The 21,436-nt window shown below is 43.6% G+C and overlaps 1 protein-coding gene across 1 annotated transcript in view; it reads left to right on the forward strand.

Annotated features, from left to right (window-relative positions):
- Window positions 1–21,436, forward strand: part of LOC126249397 (innexin shaking-B) — a 463,160-nt gene that overhangs the window by 298,018 nt on the left and 143,706 nt on the right. The window contains exon 4 of the mRNA XM_049951049.1: window positions 8,107–8,625. Within this exon, the coding sequence (XP_049807006.1) occupies window positions 8,107–8,621 (515 nt within the window). The 3' untranslated portion in view covers window positions 8,622–8,625. The remainder of the gene's footprint in view (window positions 1–8,106; window positions 8,626–21,436) is intronic.

Here is a 21,436-nt window from a genome sequence, read left to right on the forward strand (position 1 = left end):
AGTTAGGTTTAAGTAGTTCTAAGTTCTAGGGGACTGATGACCACAGATGTTAAGTCCCATAGTGCTCAGAGCCATTTGAACCATCTGACTTGATGAGTTGCCTCATCTTGAATGAAAACAATGGTTTCCACACAGTTGCACTCTTCCAAAGCAGGAATAACAAGTTTTACAAGATCTCGATAACCCGCAAACGTCATGGTGTAACTGCAGGATCTCTGGGTGTATTCTCTTCGAAGAAGAACGGACCGACAGAAATGGGACGTGGCCATAAAAGGTCAAACAAGAGAGAAAGGCATAATGTTGATTTTATTATTAACGGCCACTTACCCATTTTGTTCAATGTGAGCACTGGAGACGTCGAAGAGATGCTGCTTCGGCTTCGGTAAAACTCATTTATGTGAACAGCCTAGTGCCACTTCCTCATCCTGTTACTAAAGTGGGAATTAAATCGACATGTATTCCATAAAAACGTAACTGATCTAACAGGATGATACGACGGACGTCATTAAATACCTTTGATAAGCCAGAGAAGACACTATTTGGTGGTATTTCATCATTTAAAATTTTTATTATTTACTGACTGAATGTTTAAAAAGCATTTCGGTAGAGTGGATCCTTTGAAATCATAACTGGGACTGGAGAAGTATCCCACTATTTTACAAGCCATGAGTACATCACCATAAAAATCCTTTCGCAAACTGATATTTTCATAGGGTACTTACTGACGTCTGTTGAGTCATCTTTCTTATAGAGAAGCCTAATAATAGCATATTATAATCTATTTGGAAAAAAAGCCCTGGACTAACAACATATTAATCTTAATTACAGATTATATAAACACTACTTTATGAGTTCCGTTCCTCAGTCGGTATAAACGGAATTGCTATATGATCTCTCTGTCTGTGTCTGTCTGTTCGATGGTTAAGACCCCTTTATCTTAGGAAGGGTGGAGATATAATGATGAAATTTGCTTCGGGTACTAATGTCTACAGTCCCTCGGTGGTGTTACAAATTTAAGCTTATAAGTCACTGCAATCAAAAAATACGGCCGTCTGTAAATACCTCTTTGCCTTAGGAATGGGTAATGGTATCAAGTTGAAATTTGTACCAAATATTAAGATCTACGGCCCCTTGGAGGTGTAACTAATTTAAGCTTCTAAGTCAACACAGTCAAAGGATATGGCCATATATATTACATAGTTTGGTATTATTAAACTGACTCAACAAAACTTATGGATGAACTGTTTATACACACATATGAAAAACAGTTTTGCATCACTTCGGTTCCGAGTGTTCCGGAACATGTACAGAAAATTGGAATAAAGATCAATATAAACATTTCCGCCATTTTTATTGCTCATGAGAACCACACATTGCATGTTGTAGCACCACACAGCGAGACCTTCAGAGGTGGTGGTCGACACTGATGTACATACCTGCACATCTAATACCCAGTAGCACGTCCTCTTACATTGATGCGTGCGGGTATTCGTCGTGTCATACTATCCACAAGTACATCAACGCACTGTCTGTCTAGATTGTCCCACTCCTCAACGGCGATTCGGCGTAGATCCCTCATAGTGATTCGTGGGTAACGTCGCCCATAAACAGCCCTTTTCAATCTATCCCAGGCATGTTCGATAGAGTTCATGTCTGGAGAACGTGCTGGCCACTCTAGTCGAGCAATGTCGTTATCCTAAAGGAAGTCATTCACAAGATGTGCACGATGGGGGCGTGAATTGACGTTCATAAAGACGAATGCCTCGCCAATATGCTGCCGATATGGTTGCACTATCGGTCGGAGGATGGCATTCACGTATCGTATAGCTGTTACGGCGCCTTTCATGACCACCAGTGGCGTACGTCGGCCACACATGTTGCCACCCCAAAACAGCAGGGACCCTCCACCTAGCTGCACTCGCTGGACAGTGTGTCTAAGGCATTCAGCCTGACGGGGTTGCCTCCAAACACGTCTCCGACAACTGTCTGGTTGGAGGCATATGCGACACTCATCGATGAAGAGAACGTGATGCCAGACCTGAGCGGTCCATTCGGCATGTTGCTGGGCCCACTTTACCGCGCTGCAGGGTGTCGTGGTTGCAAAGATGGACCTCGCCATGGACGTCGGGAGTGAGGTTGCGCATCATGCAGCCCATTGCGCGCAGTTTCAGCTGTTCAAATGGTTCAAATGGCTCTGAGCACTATGGGACTCAACTGCTGTGGTCATCAGTCCCCTAGAACTTAGAACTACTTAAACCTAACCTAAGGACATCACACACAGCCATGCCCGAGGCAGGATTCGAACCTGCGACCGTAGCAGTCGCACGGTTCCGGACTGCGCGCCTAGAACCGCGAGACCACCGCGGCCGGCGAGTTTCAGCTGTAACACGGCGTCCTGTGGCTGCACGAAAAGCATTATTCAACATGGTGGCGTTGCTGTCAGGGTTCCTCCGAGCCACAATCCGTAGGAAGCGGTCATCCATTGCAGATGTAGCCCTTGGGAGGCCTGAGCGAGGGATGTCATCGACAGTTCCTGTCTCTCTGTATCTCCTCCATGTCCGAACAACATCGCTTTGGTTCACTCTGAGGCACCTGGACACTTTCTTTGTGGAGAGCCCTTTCTGGCACAAAGTAACAATGCGGATGCGATCGAACCGCGGAATTGACTGTCTAGGAATGGTTGAACTACAGACAACACGAGTCGTGTACCTCCTTCCTGGTGGAATGACTGGAACTAATCGGCTATCTGACCCCCTCCGTCTAATAGGCGCTGCTCATGCATGTTGTTTACATCTTTTTGCGGGTTTAGTGACATCTCTGAGCAGTCATAGGGACTGTGTCTCTGATACAATATCCACAGTCAGCGTCTATCGTCAGGAGATCTTGGAACCGGGGTGATGCAAAATTTTTTTTGATGTGTATAAATATCAGGCCTGGCTGGCATAGTCTGCCTGCGGTGACGGTGTGCAGACATACTGTGAGCAGCGTGCTGCGGCCGGCAGTGTTTACATCGGTGGGAGAGTCGCGAGCCAGCAGCGTCGCTCGGCTGTATTTGTGGCTACTGTGCTGTGGAACTTCAACTACTCAAACTCAGAAAATGAGTACAGAGTGATATTCATTGGAACATTAGCATTACATGTATGTAGTATGTTACACACCCTGATAACAGAAACTTCATAGAAAACATAATACGATTAGGTTCTATGACAGGAAGTGCAACAAGCCTTTTCAGAAAGACATTAAAGTTCATGATGCTTTAACTACACTTAAATTCGAAAGCAACAACATATGCTTTCCCTAACATTGATTTCCTGACATATAAGCTATCGCACATTTCACAGCGATAGCAACAAGCACATTTCACAGCGATAGCAACAACCCGATAATACTGGCAGGATATACATGGCTATAAAACGAGCACAGGCCATAATTATTCCAAAAGAGATTTTAGTGGGAACCTTTAGTGTGTTCCCAGTCATTCTATGTCCACATATCTCTATATAATTTTCTACAGGGGGCATCTTGCACTCTTATTTGAACATTTCCAGTTAATCCCAGTAATAGTATGACTAAAACCTGGAGCCAACAATAGTATTACTAAAATTTAAAACTAAAATCTAATTCATTCATTCACTCATAAATTCGAAAGCACATTTATTTAGGACATAAAGGTACGAAACAAACATTTACATAATTTGCGAACATCGGCGAAGTGGATGATGCAGTTGCTTATTTTGTCACCAGCCTGTTACATTTACCCTCATCTAACCGGCGTTCCTTGTTGGGCCTTTCTGTTTACTGTTCACACAGATAACAGGTAGTTACCATACGTAAGGTTAATCTGAAACAGAGATACTTCACGATACAGCTCCTGCTGCCCAGCAAGAAACTGAAAAATCCACGATAGGTTCGATGACACGGTTGGCACTCCGCATTTAGGTGAAAATGACACCAAAATGCACTATAACCAGTCCCCACATCACTTCACTATGGACTTTATACTCGCACCACAGTATACGCACTAAACCGATATCCAACGAATCATCAATAACGTCTGTTCCGTTATGTGGGTTCTACATTGAAGCGTCAAAGAAACTGATAAAGGCATGCATATTCAAATACAGAGATATGTAAACAACCAGAATACGGCGCTGCGGTCGGCAACGCCTATATAAGACAACACGTGTCTGGCGCAGTTGTTAAATCGGTTAATGCTGCTACAGTGGCAGGTTGTCAGGATTTAAGTGAGTTTGAACGTGGTGTTATAGTCGGCGTACGAGCGATGGAACACAGCATCTCCGAGGTAGCGATGAAGTGGGGATTTTGTCGTACGACCATTTCACAAGTGCACCGTGAATATCAGGAATCCGGAAAAACATCAAATCTCCGACATCGCTGCAGCCGGAAAAAGATCCTGTAATAACGGGACCAACGACGACTGAAGATAATCGTTCTGCGTGACAGAAGTGCAACCCTTCCGCAAATTCCTGCAGATTTCAATGCTGGACTATCAACAGATGTCAGAGCTCACTCGTGTACCCTTGATGACTGCACGACACAGAGCTTTACGACTCGCCTGGGTTTGTCAACACCGATATTGGACTGCTCATGACGAGAAACATGTTGCCTGGTCGGACGAGTATCGCTTCAAATTGTAATCGAGCGGATGGACGTGTACGGGTATTGGGACGACGGGATGACCTCATGAATCCATAGACCCTGAATGAATGAATGTCAGCAGGGGACTGTTCAAGCTGGTGGAGGCTCTTAAATGGTGTGGGGCGTGTGCAGTTGGAGTGATATGGGATCCGCCAGAATTGCTACAGAGTGGCTCGAGAAACACTTTGCTGGGTTTAAACGCTTCCGCTTGTCACCAAACTCCCCAGACATGAACATTATTGAGCATTCTGGGATGCCTTGCAACGTACTTTTCAGAAGAGGTCTCCACTCCATCGTACTCTTACACATTTATGGACAGCCCTGCAGGATTCATGGTGTCAGTTCCCTCCAGCACTGCTTCAGACACTATTCGAGTCCATGCCACGTCGTGTTGTGGCATTTCTGCGTGCTCGCGGTGGCCCTACACGATATTAGGCACTTGTACCAGTTTGTTCGGCTCATCAGTGTATAATGCTTAGGTGGCCACAAGGCAGAGAATTTCACGGCAAAACACAGTGACAACAAGCAATGAATAACGTCAGTTCAGAGCTGAAAATTCCCTTCGGTACAGAATTACTCAGAAGACCTGCCACATAACATTCCCTTGGCTCCGCTCATCCGTACTACAGAACAGCAAGCTGCTCCCATCTATTACCCATCTTCCAAGTTCCATCAACAATATAACATCAAGCCCATGCTATTACGGGCATCATTCCTCTCTGAAGGCAGTAATTCAAAATCTCCACAGACTTCACCACAGTACTCACTGCAAATTTCCACATTAGTCACAAAGCACCGACTGACCTAGCCTCACTAGTTACACAGAAGTTCCGTTACGTCCTGCTCCACATACAGCCCGCTCTTGCTTGTTATCGCGTACAACCGTTCCGACTGCCGCCGCCGTGTACCAGCGACGGACGGGAGCACGTCGACTGTCACGCACCATAATAGACAAATAGGCACACTACGATGGTGGAGATTAGCTGAAAAGGCACCCTGAAGTCTAACCTTGATAGATCATTTGCAAAACCGAAGTCATGTGAATTTGAAGACTGACTCGAAAGTTCTAATGAATCATTTTACAGGCATTTATTTTTCGACTGTCAGGCAGGTGGTGTTCCTTTAACCGAAAACTTCTGATCTATGCGAGAAAATTATTGAATGTACTGGATGATCAACGAAGTTCTACTACACTCATGGTAATATTGGTGAAGTCTCCATCACTCAAACTAGTCCAGGGGGACGAACTATTCGAACATTCGAATTTTCGTTTGAGACCCCGCAGACCGATTAAATGCACCAGTGTCAGTGTATGGAAATGTCATTGGTAACATTACAGAGAAACGGTCACGTTCTCGGAAGTATCCTGTGTTGAACGGAATAAGACAAATAGAAATCGACCTTCACAAGCATATACCATCATATATTAATGTATGCGGATACAGCACGATCGTAATTTATGGCGATCAGCTGAGTACCTTCGTTGATTTTAACACTACTGGTCACGTTCGTGTGGTGTGCATTCAGACGCGTGTAGCAGTTACCTAGGTGTGAACCCACACAAGTGCCCGAGAAGACAACATTGCCCAGTTCGTATGCAGCGGCAGTGGCACATTGTGACAGGTGATGAAGCTAGGTTCATCATTTAAACCACGGAAACAAGAGAGCATCAGTGATGTTACGCCACGAAGTGTCACCGACGCCAGAAAAGTTCAAGACCATGCCATCAAGAATCAAATTCATGCTGACAGTATTTTAGGATGTTCAAGCTAGGGTGCATTTGGAATTCATGCCTAAGGACACCACCATAAACACTGCAAGGTTCTGCGAGACCCTCAGAAAACTGAAAGCACATTGAACACCCTCTCCTTCAGCATGACAATACCAGGCCACAAGAACGCTGTGACATCTGCAACAATCCAACGCCTCGGGTTCCTCCATACAATCCCAACTTGACCATTTCCGATTTTCATTTATTTCCAAAACTTAAACAACACTTTTGGTGAGTCCACTTTCATAGTGATGAAGCGTTGCAAGCTGAGTTGAGGTTGTGCCTCTTTCTACAAAGTCAAGCATTCTACAGTGACGATATAAATTGATGTAGTCACGAATAATAAAGAAGTAGAATGTTAATAAAGTTTGTTTCATTTGAAAAGCTTTACGATTGAGCACACAAAAGATTCGGAGGCATTTGCTGTCCATGAGGCCTCCCAAAACTAATTCTGCCACCCAGCTTTCTTACTGTATCGCTCACGTCAAAGATCGCTCGATCCGTCGAAACATACCTTGCAGTTTCCACTTAATGATGTACTGCCTAACAAGTGACTGTCGTAGTACCAAGGAAAACGTAGCATGAAAAACGTTCGTGCCGAAGAAGGTACCTTTCAACATTACTGTGTTGCTGGTTGGTAAGGAATCACGCCCTGAAATTTGACGGCGGAAATATTTTTTCACCTTGTATAACACAATACCAATATTTAATTAAAAGAAGTTACATTTCAGTATTGTTTGTAAGGTTTGAAAATGCTTGAAGATAGCTTTTTATCCTTACATGTATTTAAATATTTATTAGAGCGAAATGTACGTCAATATTACAAGGATGCTGTTGCCAATCCCCTGGCTTCAATAAGCCGTGGCTCCAATGCACATTATCTTGTCAGATCACTACATGAAAATTTTATGTATTGATTGACACAGCTAACTGAAGAGTTACATAAATGTTATCAGCAAATGTCTTTGGCATGCGCTAAAAGAATCAAAACATGTAAGATGCGGGTGAAGTTGGGCTTGTGGACTCTACCAGTCAGACAATGAAGAAAAAAATAATAGTACACTAGTGACTCTCTAGGTTGATTTTCTATAGTAACACGATATAACTTCGAGAAATTAACCCCACCAGTGGCTACTTCATCCTTACATTCGTTTTAACATTTTGGCAGCATTTCTTTTTATTTGTCACAACAAACAGAAAATCACTATACAATTCACGCGCATCGAAATTTTAATAATTGGCAACCAATGCTCTACAATCGCAATAAAGTCATGAGATGTTCAATTGACTCTTTTTATTAGAACATGTTGCGCGTTTCGGGATTACACCCATCTTCAGACATGACAAACTTCAACTCCTTCCTAACCAACCAGGCGTACAGCCTTGACAACTCAAAGTTGAGTTGTCAAGGCTGTACGCCTGTGCTGAAGATGGGTGCAATCCCGAAACGCATAACATGTTCCAATAAGACTCAACTGAACATCTCATGACTTTATTGCGATTGTACAGCACTGGTAGCCAATTATTAACATAAAAATGATCGCAGACCTCAGACGGGATTTTATGTCCTGTATATCATCGAAATTTTAGCAAACATTACTTAAAAATTACGTATTTTACAGTATCTACTCCACAACTCTGTGTGTACCGAATGTGAGAGGACATTTTTGTTGTAGGGCAAATGTTCCTGATGAACCGGTTTTTCGACGGCGCATTCCTAACGTTCGGCATCGACGTACTGACATTTATGGAAAGTGACCAAGAGGACCGTTGGGACCCGATGATCTACATCTTCCCTCGGATGACCAAGTGCACGTTCCACAAGTACGGAGTGTCGGGTGAGATAGAGAAGTTGGATGCGGTGTGCATCTTGCCGCTGAACGTGGTGAACGAGAAGATTTACGTCTTCCTGTGGTTCTGGTTCCTGTTGCTGGCGTTCCTGACGACGCTGAGCCTGCTGTTCCGCGTGCTCATCATCATGAGTCCCCGCATCCGCGTCTACCTGCTGCGCTTCCGCTTCCGCATGGTGCGCCGCGACGCCGTCGACGCCATCGTGGTGCGGTCGCGCATGGGCGACTGGTTTCTGCTCTACATGCTCGGCCAGAACGTCGACTGCCTCATCTTCCGGGACGTCATGCACGAGCTCGCCGACCGTCTCAAGCGCAGTCCGGTCATGCTGCCCGACGCGTAGCATGGTAAGTACCCTTCAGAAAGAGCATTTCCCTAGCCTCCTGAAGGGAAAGGAAACGGTTAACTCCAAACAATTGCTGGAATTGCACTGATGCAAATGGAGTGTGTTATACCATGAAGCAGCAGTCCAATATTTGCACACTTCTTGGAGATGTTAGCACATAACTAGTATTAAATGATTAAACTTCCATTAGGAACTGTTGGTCATCGTCAACATCGTTATGAGATGACCCCCACGGCAGTCATGTGTTCGTTTTGGTATGCAAGCTAACACCCTCCGAAAGTCATCATGACTAATTTCTATGCATAACACACATTAAGTCAGTTCAGAAAGACTGCTGGTTGGTAAATCGTATGAAAGTGTAAGTATTCCCATCCCATCCCAGCAGTGCTCTATGGATGACAGATAATCGGACCAGTTCAGGCAAATCAAGAGCCATTCGTTTCTTAAGGCGTTGGCAATGTGACCTGCAGTGTGAGGTCTTGCATTATTCTGCTATAATATTTCATTTGGTACCTTGGTGATGAATATAGTTAACCATTCTTGCCACATATCGGAGAGATACTAAAAGGTATCAGATAGATTATATAATGGTAAGACAGAGATTTAGGAACCAGGTTTTAAATTGTAAGACATTTCCAGGGGCAGATGTGGACTCTGACCACAATCTATTGGTTATGACCTGTAGATTGAGACTGAAGAAACTGCAAAAAGGTGGGAATTTAAGGAGATGGGACCTGGATAAACTGAAAGAACCAGAGGTTGTACAGAGTTTCAGGGAGAGCATAAGGGAACAATTGACAGGAATGGGGGAAAGAAATACAGTAGAAGAAGAATGGGTAGCTTTGAGGGATGAAGTAGTGAAGGCAGCAGAGGATCAAGTAGGTAAAAAGACGAGGGCTAGTAGAAATCCTTGGGTAACAGAAGAAATATTGAATTTAATTGATGAAAGGAGAAAATATAAAAATGCAGTAAATGAAGCAGGCAAAAAGGAATACAAACGTCTCAAAAATGAGATTGACAGGGAGTGCAAAATTGCTAAGCAGGGATGGCTAGAGGACAAATGTAAGGATGTAGAGGCTTATCTCACTAGGGGTAAGATAGATACGGCCTACAGGAAAATTAAAGAGACCTTTGGAGATAAGAGAACCACTCATATGAACATCAAGAGCTCAGATGGAAACCCAGTTCTAAGCAAAGAAGGGAAAGCAGAAAGGTGGAAGGAGTATATAGAGGGTTTATACAAGGGCGATGTACTTTAGGACAATATTATAGAAATGGAAGAGGATGTAGATGAAGATGAAATGGGAGATACGATACTGTGTGAAGAGTTTGACAGAGCACTGAAAGACCTGAGTCGAAACAAGGCCCCCGGAGTAGACAGCATTCCATTGGAACTACTGACGGCTTTAGGAGAGCCAGTCCTGACAAAACTCTACCATCTGGTGAGCAAGATGTATGAAACAGGCGAAATACCCACAGACTTCAAGAAGAATATAATAATTCCAATCCCAAAGAAAGCAGGTGTGGACAGATGTGAGAATTACCGAACAATCAGTTTAATAAGCCACAGCTGCAAAATACTAACACGAATTCTTTACAGACGAATGGAAAAACTAGTAGAAGCCGACCTCGGGGGAGATCAGTTTGGATTCCGTAGAAATACTGGAACACGTGAGGCAATACTGACCTTACGACTTATCTTAGAAGAAAGATTAAGAAAAGGCAAACCTACGTTTCTAGCATTTGTAGATTTAGAGAAAGCTTTTGACAATGTTGACTGGAATACTCTCTTTCAAATTCTAAAGGTGGCAGGGGTAAAATACATGGAGCGAAAGGCTATTTACAATTTGTACAGAAACCAGATGGCAGTTATAAGAGTCGAGGGACATGAGAGGGAAGCAGTGGTTGGGAAGGGAGTAAGACAGGGTTGTAGCCTCTCCCCGATGTTATTCAATCTGTATATTGAGCAAGCAGTAAAGGAAACAAAAGAAAAATTCGGAGTAGGTATTAAAATCCATGGAGAAGAAATAAAAACTTTGAGGTTCGCCGATGACATTGTAATTCTGTCAGAGACAGCAAAGGACTTGGAAGAGCAGTTGAACGGAATGGACAGTGTCTTGAAAGGAGGATATAAGATGAACATCAACAAAAGCAAAACAAGGATAATGGAATGTAGTCGAATTAATTCGGGTGATGTTGAGGGTATTAGATTAGGAAATGAGACACTTAAAGTAGTAAAGAAGGTTTGCTATTTGGGGAGCAAAATAACTGATGATGGTCGAAGTAGAGAGGATATAAAATGTAGACTGGCAATGGCAAGGAAAGCGTTTCTGAAGAAGAGAAATTTGTTAACATCGAGTATAGATTTAAGTGTCAGGAACTCATTTCTGAAAGTATTTGTATGGAGTATAGCCATGTATGGAAGTGAAACATGGACGGTAAATAGTTTGGACAAGAAGAGAATAGAAGCTTTCGAAATGTGGTGCTACAGAAGAATGCTGAAGATTAGATGGGTAGATCACATAACTAATGAGGAGGTACTGAATAGGATTGGGGAGAAAAGGAGTTTGTGGCACAACTTGACCAGAAGAAGGGATCGGTTGGTAGGACATGTTCTGAGGCATCAAGGGATCACCAATTTAGTATTGGAGGGCAGCGTGGAGGGTAAAAATCGTAGGGGGAGACCAAGAGATGAATACACTAAGCAGATTCAGAAGGATGTAGGTTGCAGTAGGTACTGGGAGATGAAGAAGCTTGCACAGGATAGAGTAGCATGGAGAGCTGCATCAAACCAGTCTCAGGACTGAAGACCACAACAACAACATCGGGCCGGCCGAAGTGGCCGTGCGGTTAAAGGCGCTGCAGTCTGGAACCGCAAGACCGCTACGGTCGCAGGTTCGAATCCTGCCTCGGGCATGGATGTTTGTGATGTCCTTAGGTTAGTTAGGTTTAACTAGTTCTAAGTTCTAGGGGACTAATAACCTCAGCAGTTGAGTCCCATAGTGCTCAGAGCCATTTGAGCCAACAACATCGGAGAGTATTCTGTCTCCCTTCAAAAACTACCGAATCAATCCTTCTGTCATTCCAACAGCTTCCCACTCCTTTATGGTGTGGCATGAAAAACAGCTTCCTCTCAACTTAGAAAGGGCAACGGCCTTGCCGCATTGGATACACCGGTTGCCGTCGGATCACCGAAGTTAAGCGCTGTCGGGCGTGGCCGGCATTTGGATGGGTGATCATCCGGGCCGTCATGCGCTGTTGCCATTTTTCGGGGTGCTCTCAGCCTCGTGATGTCAATTGAGGAGCTATTCGACCAATAGTTGCGGCTCCGGTCACAGAAAACCATCATAACGGCCGGGAGAGCGGTGTGCTGACCCCACGCCCCTCCTATCCGCATTCTCCGCTGAGGATGACACGAAGGTCGGATGGTCCCGATGGGCCACTCGTGGCCTGAAGACGGAGTGCCAAACTAAGAAAAACGTAAGTTAATGCAGATGAGTAGGTAAAAAATCCTTAAATATTCGAATACAGTATTAATGGTATGCTGCTTGAGACAGTCACGTGAACGAAACATGCAGAAATGATCAGTATTCAGGGATACGACAAATTCGAAGCACATAGTAAACATGGGCTCTAAAGTGAATACCTTAAGATCTATGAGCACTGCTTCATCTTCGATACTGTGGAACATATTTTTTTACTGCAAGCTCTTCGCTTTCCATATTTTGGGAGGTGGTCACATGGACAAATACAAGAAAAAAAGTCCACTAACCATGAGCTATAAAGGGCATACGTGACGAGCTATGAGCACTTGTTTATCTTCGCTATTGTAAAACACATCTCTCCGACTCAACGAATGCTCTTAGATTTAGGGTATGCATTCTAGCGCCCATATTTACCAAGAGTTTTTTTCTTGTTTTGATCCATACTACCTTCTCCCAAAATACGGAACACAAAGAGCCTGAAGATTGAGAAGTGCTCATAGTTCTTATGGTATGCATTTTAGAGCCCATATTTACTACACTTTTTGTGTTCAATGATCGTTTCTGAACATTGACCATTTCTCCTCAGGACACATTGTATAGGTGTAGCGGTGCGAAGTGATATGCTCTTGCTCTAAACCATGCAAGTCTTAGTTGTCTGCTGTATGATGTAAACCAGGCTGCAGCAAACTGTTCGCGACATTTTGTGGTGACATTCTGCCTATACAGATTTGAGCTGCTGTCATCCGTCTATCCGTCAGAGCCAGTCGAACAATCCTACGATCTTTTCGTGGTGCAGTGTCTCTGGAAGAAATTGAACCTTCTCTTCTTGCCGCACTGTTGTCCTGAATCGACCTCATCAACGCTTATTCTGCAGTCGTTGCCCTACAGAAAACTGTCTGAGCGATCTGTCGGTGTGATGCCCCAATGTCCCTCGTACCAATGAGTCGACACTTCCCAGAGTTCTAAATCTGGTGATAAGCGGCACGTGCAACTGTTCTGGGAGTGTTACGTTTCGATCTTCACCCGAAAAGATCCAGTAACGTTAGACACCCACAAAGTCTTACTATGCTCACATCATTCTTGACCTCTTCGAATGGCTATTTTCTTTACTAGAAAAATTTAAATAAGATCGCTCAAGGATGAAATTTTAAACAATGTATCCAAAATATTGAAATACTGCTGTATCAGTTGGTCAGATTTCGGTCAAAATGTTCTTGGTATAACATTATCGTTTCCGTCAGTGTATTTCTTAACATATTCACCAAGACAAAAGACGCTTCCCAAACCGTGGAATCAATATTTATATTCTTGTGTCATAGTTGTATGTTGTTCGGTACTAGTATGTCATAGCCGTCTGTACGCCTTCATTGCAGCAAAAATGTAAACCAGACAAAAATTCCCTAAAATAGAACAGTAAATAGAAATCTACGTGAGCCAGGTCATAATTGTGGGCTAGATGGTCTAACACACCTCTGCACAACGCCTGGATAAAATGTGTTACGCAGATACATGACAGTACCGTTTCACATACGACTCCGTGCACGCTACCTACCCGCATCATTCGTTATCGGCCCTCAGAGCTTTGCTTCCCCTATTTTCCAAACTTTACAGAATTTCTGGGACTAGCACTCCGGGAAGGAAGGATAGTACGGGGAATTTGCTTAGTCACAATCAAGGGGATTATTTCCTAAATGAATCTGTACTTTGCAGCTGAGATAGCTGGAAGACTAAAAATGTATACCATTCCGAGACTCGAACCCGGAAATTTTCACTTTCGTGAGTAAATGCTCTAACGATTTATTTTTTAATTTTAAGATAGGACCTCCATCCTGCCGCAATACTTCTCCTTACGCTCACCAATTACGCCTTCTTCGGCGTCGGCTTCCTCTGCCATTGCAATAAACCTCTTCTTATTTCTGTCCAATAACGGACTTTCTTTTTTCCTTGCGGTCGTCGGTTTCTTTGCTTGACATAATATTTCAATTTCAAATTCTACGTATATATAAATACTGAGTATTTACAAAGAAAGAATTGCTTCTCCTTGATTAAAGAAAAAATAGAAAAATATAAATAATTTGAAAGAATACATAGAAGAGAATTGAGTAAGCCCTTCAGTATTGAAACAGTTGTAATTATTAAAGGAGTTCTACATCTACATCTCCATCAACATTCCCCAAGCCACCCGACAGTGTGTGGTTGAGGGTATTTATGATATCATTGATGATACGACCTTCCCTATTCCATTCGTGAATGGCACGTGGGAAGAATGATTGTCGGTAAGCCTCTGTATAGCTCTAATTTCTCTAATTTTCTAGTCGTGGACATATAACGAGATGTATGTAGCAGAAAATAATACGCTGCTCAACTCTTCCGGAAATTTCTGTCTCGAAATTTTAATAATAAGTCTCTCCATGATGCACAACGCCTCTCGTGTAGCGTCTGCCCATGTAGTTTGTTGAGCATGTCTCTGACCCTCTCGCGCAGACCAAACGATTCCTTAATGAAACACGCCGCTCTTTGTTAGCTCTTCTCGATCTCTACTACCAGCCCAACCTGTCAGGGTCCCAGATTGATGAACAGTACTAAAGAATCGGTCGATAGAGGTCCTTGTAAACCACTTCTATAGTACATGAGTCACATTTCCTTAATATTCTTCCTGTGAATCTCAGTTTGGCAGCTGCTTCTCCTACTACTTGTTTTATATGACCATTCCACATAAGGTCGCACTGGATAGTCACTGTTTGGTATATTACGATAGATACCGTTTCCAGAAATTTGACATCAGTACTGTAGTTTTACAGTGGTGGATTTCTGTTCCTGTGTATGAGCAATACGTTACATTTAATTACTTTCAGGTTCACCTGCTAGACCCAGAACCATTCATCAATCCGTTTGAAGGTCATTCTGCAAATCGGTACTGTCTTCTGGCGTTGCTATTTTCTTATAGACAACCACATCATCTGTGAACACTCTAAAAGAGCTGTCGGACTTTCTGCTAGATTATTTATATATATGGGGCCATCAAACAGATTCCGTCCAAGGGTGTTATTGCAACGTATATCCAAAGTAACGCCACTCCGATTCCTTTATGTAAGCACCGACACGTAATCAAGGGATTAGTGTACCGTTCGTGTTTTTCCGACGTGGATGCTGTATGTTCAGAAACGTCAACTATATCAAAATTATTACCAAATGCGTCCAACCAAATGCTTCCGAATGACAAATACCGGTAGACATCGATCGGAGAATTAAGAATATGTATGGGGCAGCATGTCTGTCGAGAATCACCCTTGTGGAATGGTACAAGTTCCGTCGTCCGCAGCTCGTGGTCTAGTTGCTGCCTCTGAATCATGGGGACCCGAGTTCGATTCCCGGCCAGGTTGGGGATTTTCTCTGCATGGGAACTGGGTATTTGTCTTGTCCTCATCGTGTCATCATCATCATCGTCATCACCATCATTCGTGACAGTGGCCAGATTGGATTATGCAAAAATTGGACTGTGCCAAAATTGGAACTTTGTACGGGCTCTGATGACCGCGCAGTTGAGCGCCCCGCAAACCAAACATCAACAAGTTCCGTACTGGTCACGGTTCGACACAAGACGCCGATCGAGCTGTCTTAACGCAGAAGTTACAACTTAAGTGGGAGACACTCGAACACCCATCCTGATCTCTCTCCATACGCTTATCATGCCCTCGGTCCCTTAAAAAACGCCTTGATGGGTCGACGATTCCAATCGGAAGATTATGCACAACAGACAGTTTTTTCCGAGGTAGTTGGCTTTCAGGACGTGCCCATTCAGCCATCTGAATAGCTTAATGTCAATTATGACGATACGAACATAAGGACAACACAACACCCAGTCTCTGAGCGGGGAAGATCGTACCCGAGCCCCTTCGCTTAGCAAGCCTCCCTGACCGCACAGTCATCGAGGTGGACAAAGCAGGCAGTTATGGACCTCCTCAGACAGCAAGACACAGTGTTTTACCAAACGGGTACCTTCAACCTGGTGCGTCCGTGGGATGATTGTCTCAACTTTCACGGTGACTTTGCGTGAGTGGCTTACCGATTATAGACAGTACGGCCTTCGAACGGAAACTTTTTTATCGCCCTTATACACTGTAAGCATAACGGTCCTGTCACACTTCCTTAGGATACTCCGGAAATTGCCTTAATATTTGTTGATTTTGTTTCGTTTTGTTGATTACTGTCTGATAGGAAGTCTTGTATCCAGTCGCAAACCTGATCTCATATTCGGTAAGATCATTTTTTTTTCACTAAATGGCAGTGTGGGACGGTGTCAAGTGCCTACATGAAGCCAAAGAACATGGTATCGATCTGAGCGCCCTTGTGTAAAGCGCTATGGATCTCATAGAGGAAGGGGGCCAACAGAGTTTCGCAAAATCTCTCTCTGCGGAATCCATGTTGATTTTTATGAGATTTTCGTTCTCCAAAACTGTAATAATGCTTGAGCATAAAACATGATCCACAATTCTACAACAGATTTATGTCAATGACATGGGTACCCTTCGTTGCTCCAGCGATTTACGATAAACTGCTGCCACAAGGGAAGCAAATTCTTTCGCGTAATCTTTGTAGAGTCTTACATTATCTCATCTAGTCATGATGCCTTTCCATTACTAAGTTGTTGCTTTTCTCAATATCTGCCATTTCGACCTTCGTGCCGCGATTGAAAGGAGGGACCGTATTAAGGTCTTCCGCGGTGGCCGGCCGCGGTGGTCTCGCGGTTCTAGGCGCGCAGTCCGGAGCCGCGCGACTGTTACGGTCGCAGGTTCGAATCCTGCCTCGGGCATGGATGTGTGTGATGTCCTTAGGTTAGTTAGGTTTAACTAGTTCTAAGTTCTAGGGGACTGATGACCTAAGATGTTAAGTCCCATAGTGCTCAGAGCCATTTGAACCATTTGAACCTTCCGCGGTGAAGCAATTTCGGAATACCGAATTCAGTATTTCAGCCTTCTCTCCGTTATCTTCTGTTTCAGTGCCAGAATGGAAACTGAGTGAGTGACTGAATAGATGATTTCGAGCCGATTAATGCTTTTACGTAAGATCAAAATCTAATAGGGTTTTTGGTCAAATCGGTTGACAAATTTTACTTGCAAAATCATTGAACGCTTCTCTTATTGCCCTCCTTACGCTCGTTTTCGCTTCGTTCAGCTTTCGTTCGTCAGCTAATTTTTGACTTCCTCTGAATCTGTGACGAAGCTCTCTTTGTTTTCGTAATAGTTTTCTAACACGACATTTAAACTACGGTAGGTGTTCTGCACCCCTTAAGACCTTGCTCGGAACGTACTTTTCTAATGCATACTGAAGATGCTTTTGAATTTTTTACATTTGTGATCCACCTCTTCGTCCTCAGAACTGAATAAATGATGTCGGCTAATCAGATACTCTGTAATTTGTATCCTGTCACTCTTGCTAAGCAACAATATTTCCCTACCTTTCTTAACATTCTTTGTAACACCCGTTATCATAGTTGCTATCGCAGCCTTGTGGTTACTGACATCTTCCTCTATGTTAACTGATTCGATAGTTCACGTATGCTCGTTTCTAGGAGGCCTAAGACGTTACCTTCACGTGTTAGTTCTCTAATTATCTACTGGAAATGATTTCTGGACAAGACATTCAGAATAATGTCACACGAATACTTGACTCTGGCACCAGTTATGATCGCACGACTCTTCCTATCTACGAGGGCGTGGTGAGACGTAATACCTAAGAATTTTTTAAGTGAAAACTCTTAAAGCTTTATAAACAAAACAAACATTATTAACGTTTTACATCTTCATTCTTCATGACTATTTCTCAACATAGTCGCTCTGGTGCCGAACACATTTCTCCCAACGAGAGACCAGTTTGTTAACAATGCCACTGTAGAATGTTTGACTTCATTGGCGGAGCCACAAAATCACCTCAGCTCTCACCGCTTCACCACTGTCATAGTAAAGTCCTCGATAGTGTTCTTGAAGTTTTGGAAACAGATGAAAACTGGATGGGGTCAAGTCACAAAAGTATGGAGGACGATCGACGACAGTAAACCCTAGGCGTCGGATTGTTGCAGATGTTGCAGGGCTCGTGTGTGGTCTGGCTGAAGGACAGAGTACTCCATGTACGGGCGAACTCTTCGAACTCGAAACTCGATTACAGAATGCTGTTTCTCATGCACCGACGCAGTTATGTGACCATTATCTTATGCACTCTTGTTTCTTTCACGTCTCAAAAATTATGAGCTTTCTTATCATCGGTAACATTCTCTCCGTAGAAAGTTTGAAGCTGTTTACGAACTTCTTGTAGAATGCCTTTCTGATCTCCCACCATATTGCTTTCCTCCATTGAGATTATTTTTACTATATGTTGATTCATCCTTTTTCTGTGTCTTAGATGGCACAAGAATGTTTGTTCTTGCTCGAGTTCGCTGATCACTTTGGCTCTTAGTCAGACTATCCAACAGTTGCGATCTGATACGTAAAATTTTAGCCTTAACCTGATTAATACTTAGTCTGTCACACAATATCTCTCTAACTCTTCTACATAATTCACGAAGACATGAATAGTTGTTTTAGGTGTCTTCTTGTTCTCTCCTTCTGTAGCTTGAAAAGCGTATTAAAAAGTTCCTCTTAGTTGGCTTTGTCAGTTTTAGCCACCAGTCCAGCGCATTAGAATATTTCTGTACTTCCTTTTAAAGGTCCGCCATACACGATGAAATTCGTATTCTCATTCTTCGTCAAAGAGAATACTGACCTCCAGCTTCCATATCTCTCTTGCACGCTTAAGCATCTTGATGTACGTCATGTGACAGCAATGGTGAGAGAAGGCGAGAGGAGCTATTTCAGAATTAACTGCATTTCTTTTTAACGATCCTGTTGCATATAGTCTATCCAGCCTGTTTGCTGATGGATTCGTTACATAGGTGTAAGGCGCCACTGATGAATTCGTGGGTTTCCACGTGCCATGGGAACTAAGGCTTCCAATGAGCGTCTTTCGTTCTGCCAAAGCTGTGAAGTCTGTATGCTGATCAGTAACATTTAATACACAATTGAAATCACCGAGTAAGGCTATGTTTTATGGGTTATTACTCTACAAGTATGCCACTTTCGTCTTTAAAAAATTTCCTCTCTGTTTTGTTACCTCACCCAGATAGGGCATATACACTTCCGGAAAAAATTAGTACTCCCATTTTGAGGTTTCCAATTCACTCAAGACTGACTGTTGCTACAGTGCATATAGGGTACATGAAATGATTACGTTTACAGATCAACAGCATAAGCGGTTCTGAGGTATCAGGTACCGACCCATGCTGAAACACCCGTATTAATACTTGGTATAGGCTCCACGGACGGGAATGCAGACGCTGCCTATGGCATCTAGACGATCGTACAGATGGTGAATACAGTCATGGGATACGTTATTCTACGCCAACACTTGTTGGTTGACGAGTCACATGAGTCACTACTCGTCCCATCATATCCCACACGTGTTCGATTGGAGACAAGTCCGGAGATCGTTCCAACCAGGGAAGTTGCGTTGCTGCACTTCTTCCAGAGCACGTTGAGTTTCACGGACAGTGAGTGGGCGAGCATTATCCTGCAACACCCTCCTGTTGCTAGAACGGCAAAAGAAGGGATCTAACAACATTGTGCACGTACCAAGCGCTTTTAAGCGTCCTCTCCAGAAACACCAACGGTGAAGAGAGTTGCAGTTTATCACAGCCCAGACCAGAAGGCTTGAGGTGTGGCCAGTGTGTCTTGGAAGAATGCACTCTTCTAGACCGCGTACCAGGTTTACGTCGTATGGGCAAATGACCATCACTTCGTGCACGTCGATGCTGTGGGGTGAGTGGAACACAGGCTATAGGTGTGCGTGCCCACAGTCCCACTGCTAATAACCGGTTCGCAACAGTTTGTGTTGACACGTCTGGGCTCACAGGACCCCTTACGTGTGTAGCTGTGCAAGCTGCCACTGTTGCCCTTACAATACGTGAATCCTGTAGGGCATCTGTGCTGCATGGACGTACAGAATCTCGTCTATAGGTGTGAGAAAGTTCACGTGACCATTGGTACCAGCACAACTGACGCAGCACGTGCAACTTTTGTGGCAGCTCTGCGAAAGTACCATCTCACCACTTGGAACACCACAGTTTGCCCCCTTTCAAACGGGCTCAGTTGGCTGTAGGAAGCAAGAGTGCGTCCGTCTCAGTAGCATGGTTGCCTGCTTGCTTCACACGATTGCACCACACTTCTGATTTTGAGCATTCCCTGTTAAGGGGGAACACACAGCTCTGGTAGCTATGCCACTATTGTCTGTTGGGGGACGCCGTTGAAACCATTATCAGTACATGTGCTATTCCCCAGGTGGCATGTGCCATCATCGGATCAAAATCGACGTCGTCTTTCCAGGTGTACTTTTTTTTCCGGCAGTGTATATTCACTATCTGTGTGTTAAAAAGAAGTCCGGATATTCTACAGTCTGAATTTTATTTCCGAAAGTGGAAAAGCCTACTCTCAGTAGGATCACTGTACCACTACAACAAGTCGTGGCGTTATTGAAGTAAAATTCTTTGCCTGTCACCTGCATTTCCTTTGTACAAACTTCTTGTAAGAGTGCAAAATCAACAGCGTAGCAGTATAGAGAATCAGCAAGTAACGATATTTTATAATTTACTCGTTAGGTTACTTACATTTATTGTGGCAATGGTATAGATCTGCTACATTAAATCGTAGTGTGCATGATCCATGTTTCTGAATGTCACTTATTTGTCCCACGTCCTCATACTCTTGTGTGTGTACAAATTTGACTGATACATATACTTGACTTATTTTTCAACCTTATGTTTCTTTTTGCTAACACCTGGAGTGTCACTATCATTTCCCACGGTCTTTCCTTGTTTCGTGATGGCGCTATTCGTTGTTTACTTCTGGGTCTTCCCCTGGCAGTGACCGGTGAGGCCAACCTTTCTGGTTGTACCATTACGCTGTCCCCTGTGTCACTAGACAGAGGAAGCTCCTTCTTTTCACAGTCTGCAGACTGCTTTATAACGTTTGCTCCAATTTCTTCGTAACTTACCCTTCTGTTGATCAATTGTACCTTACTCGTAGACCCCGTAACTTCCTCCTCCTTTACCATAGTTATTGACGACTCACTTATATCTTGATCAGAAGTACGTGCTACGTATACTTCGTGGATTCCTTGCTGACTTTTATCGGTCTGTTTAAGGCTATGCGCTTTCATTTTTGTTTCTGTCTTCTCATTCGAATTGCCTTGACACTGCTGGACAACATTAAATTTTGTCAGTTTGTGGTACAGCTAGCT

This window comes from Schistocerca nitens, chromosome 3, assembly GCF_023898315.1.
Source record: "Schistocerca nitens isolate TAMUIC-IGC-003100 chromosome 3, iqSchNite1.1, whole genome shotgun sequence".
In the NCBI taxonomy this organism is placed as follows: Eukaryota; Metazoa; Arthropoda; class Insecta; order Orthoptera; family Acrididae; genus Schistocerca; species Schistocerca nitens.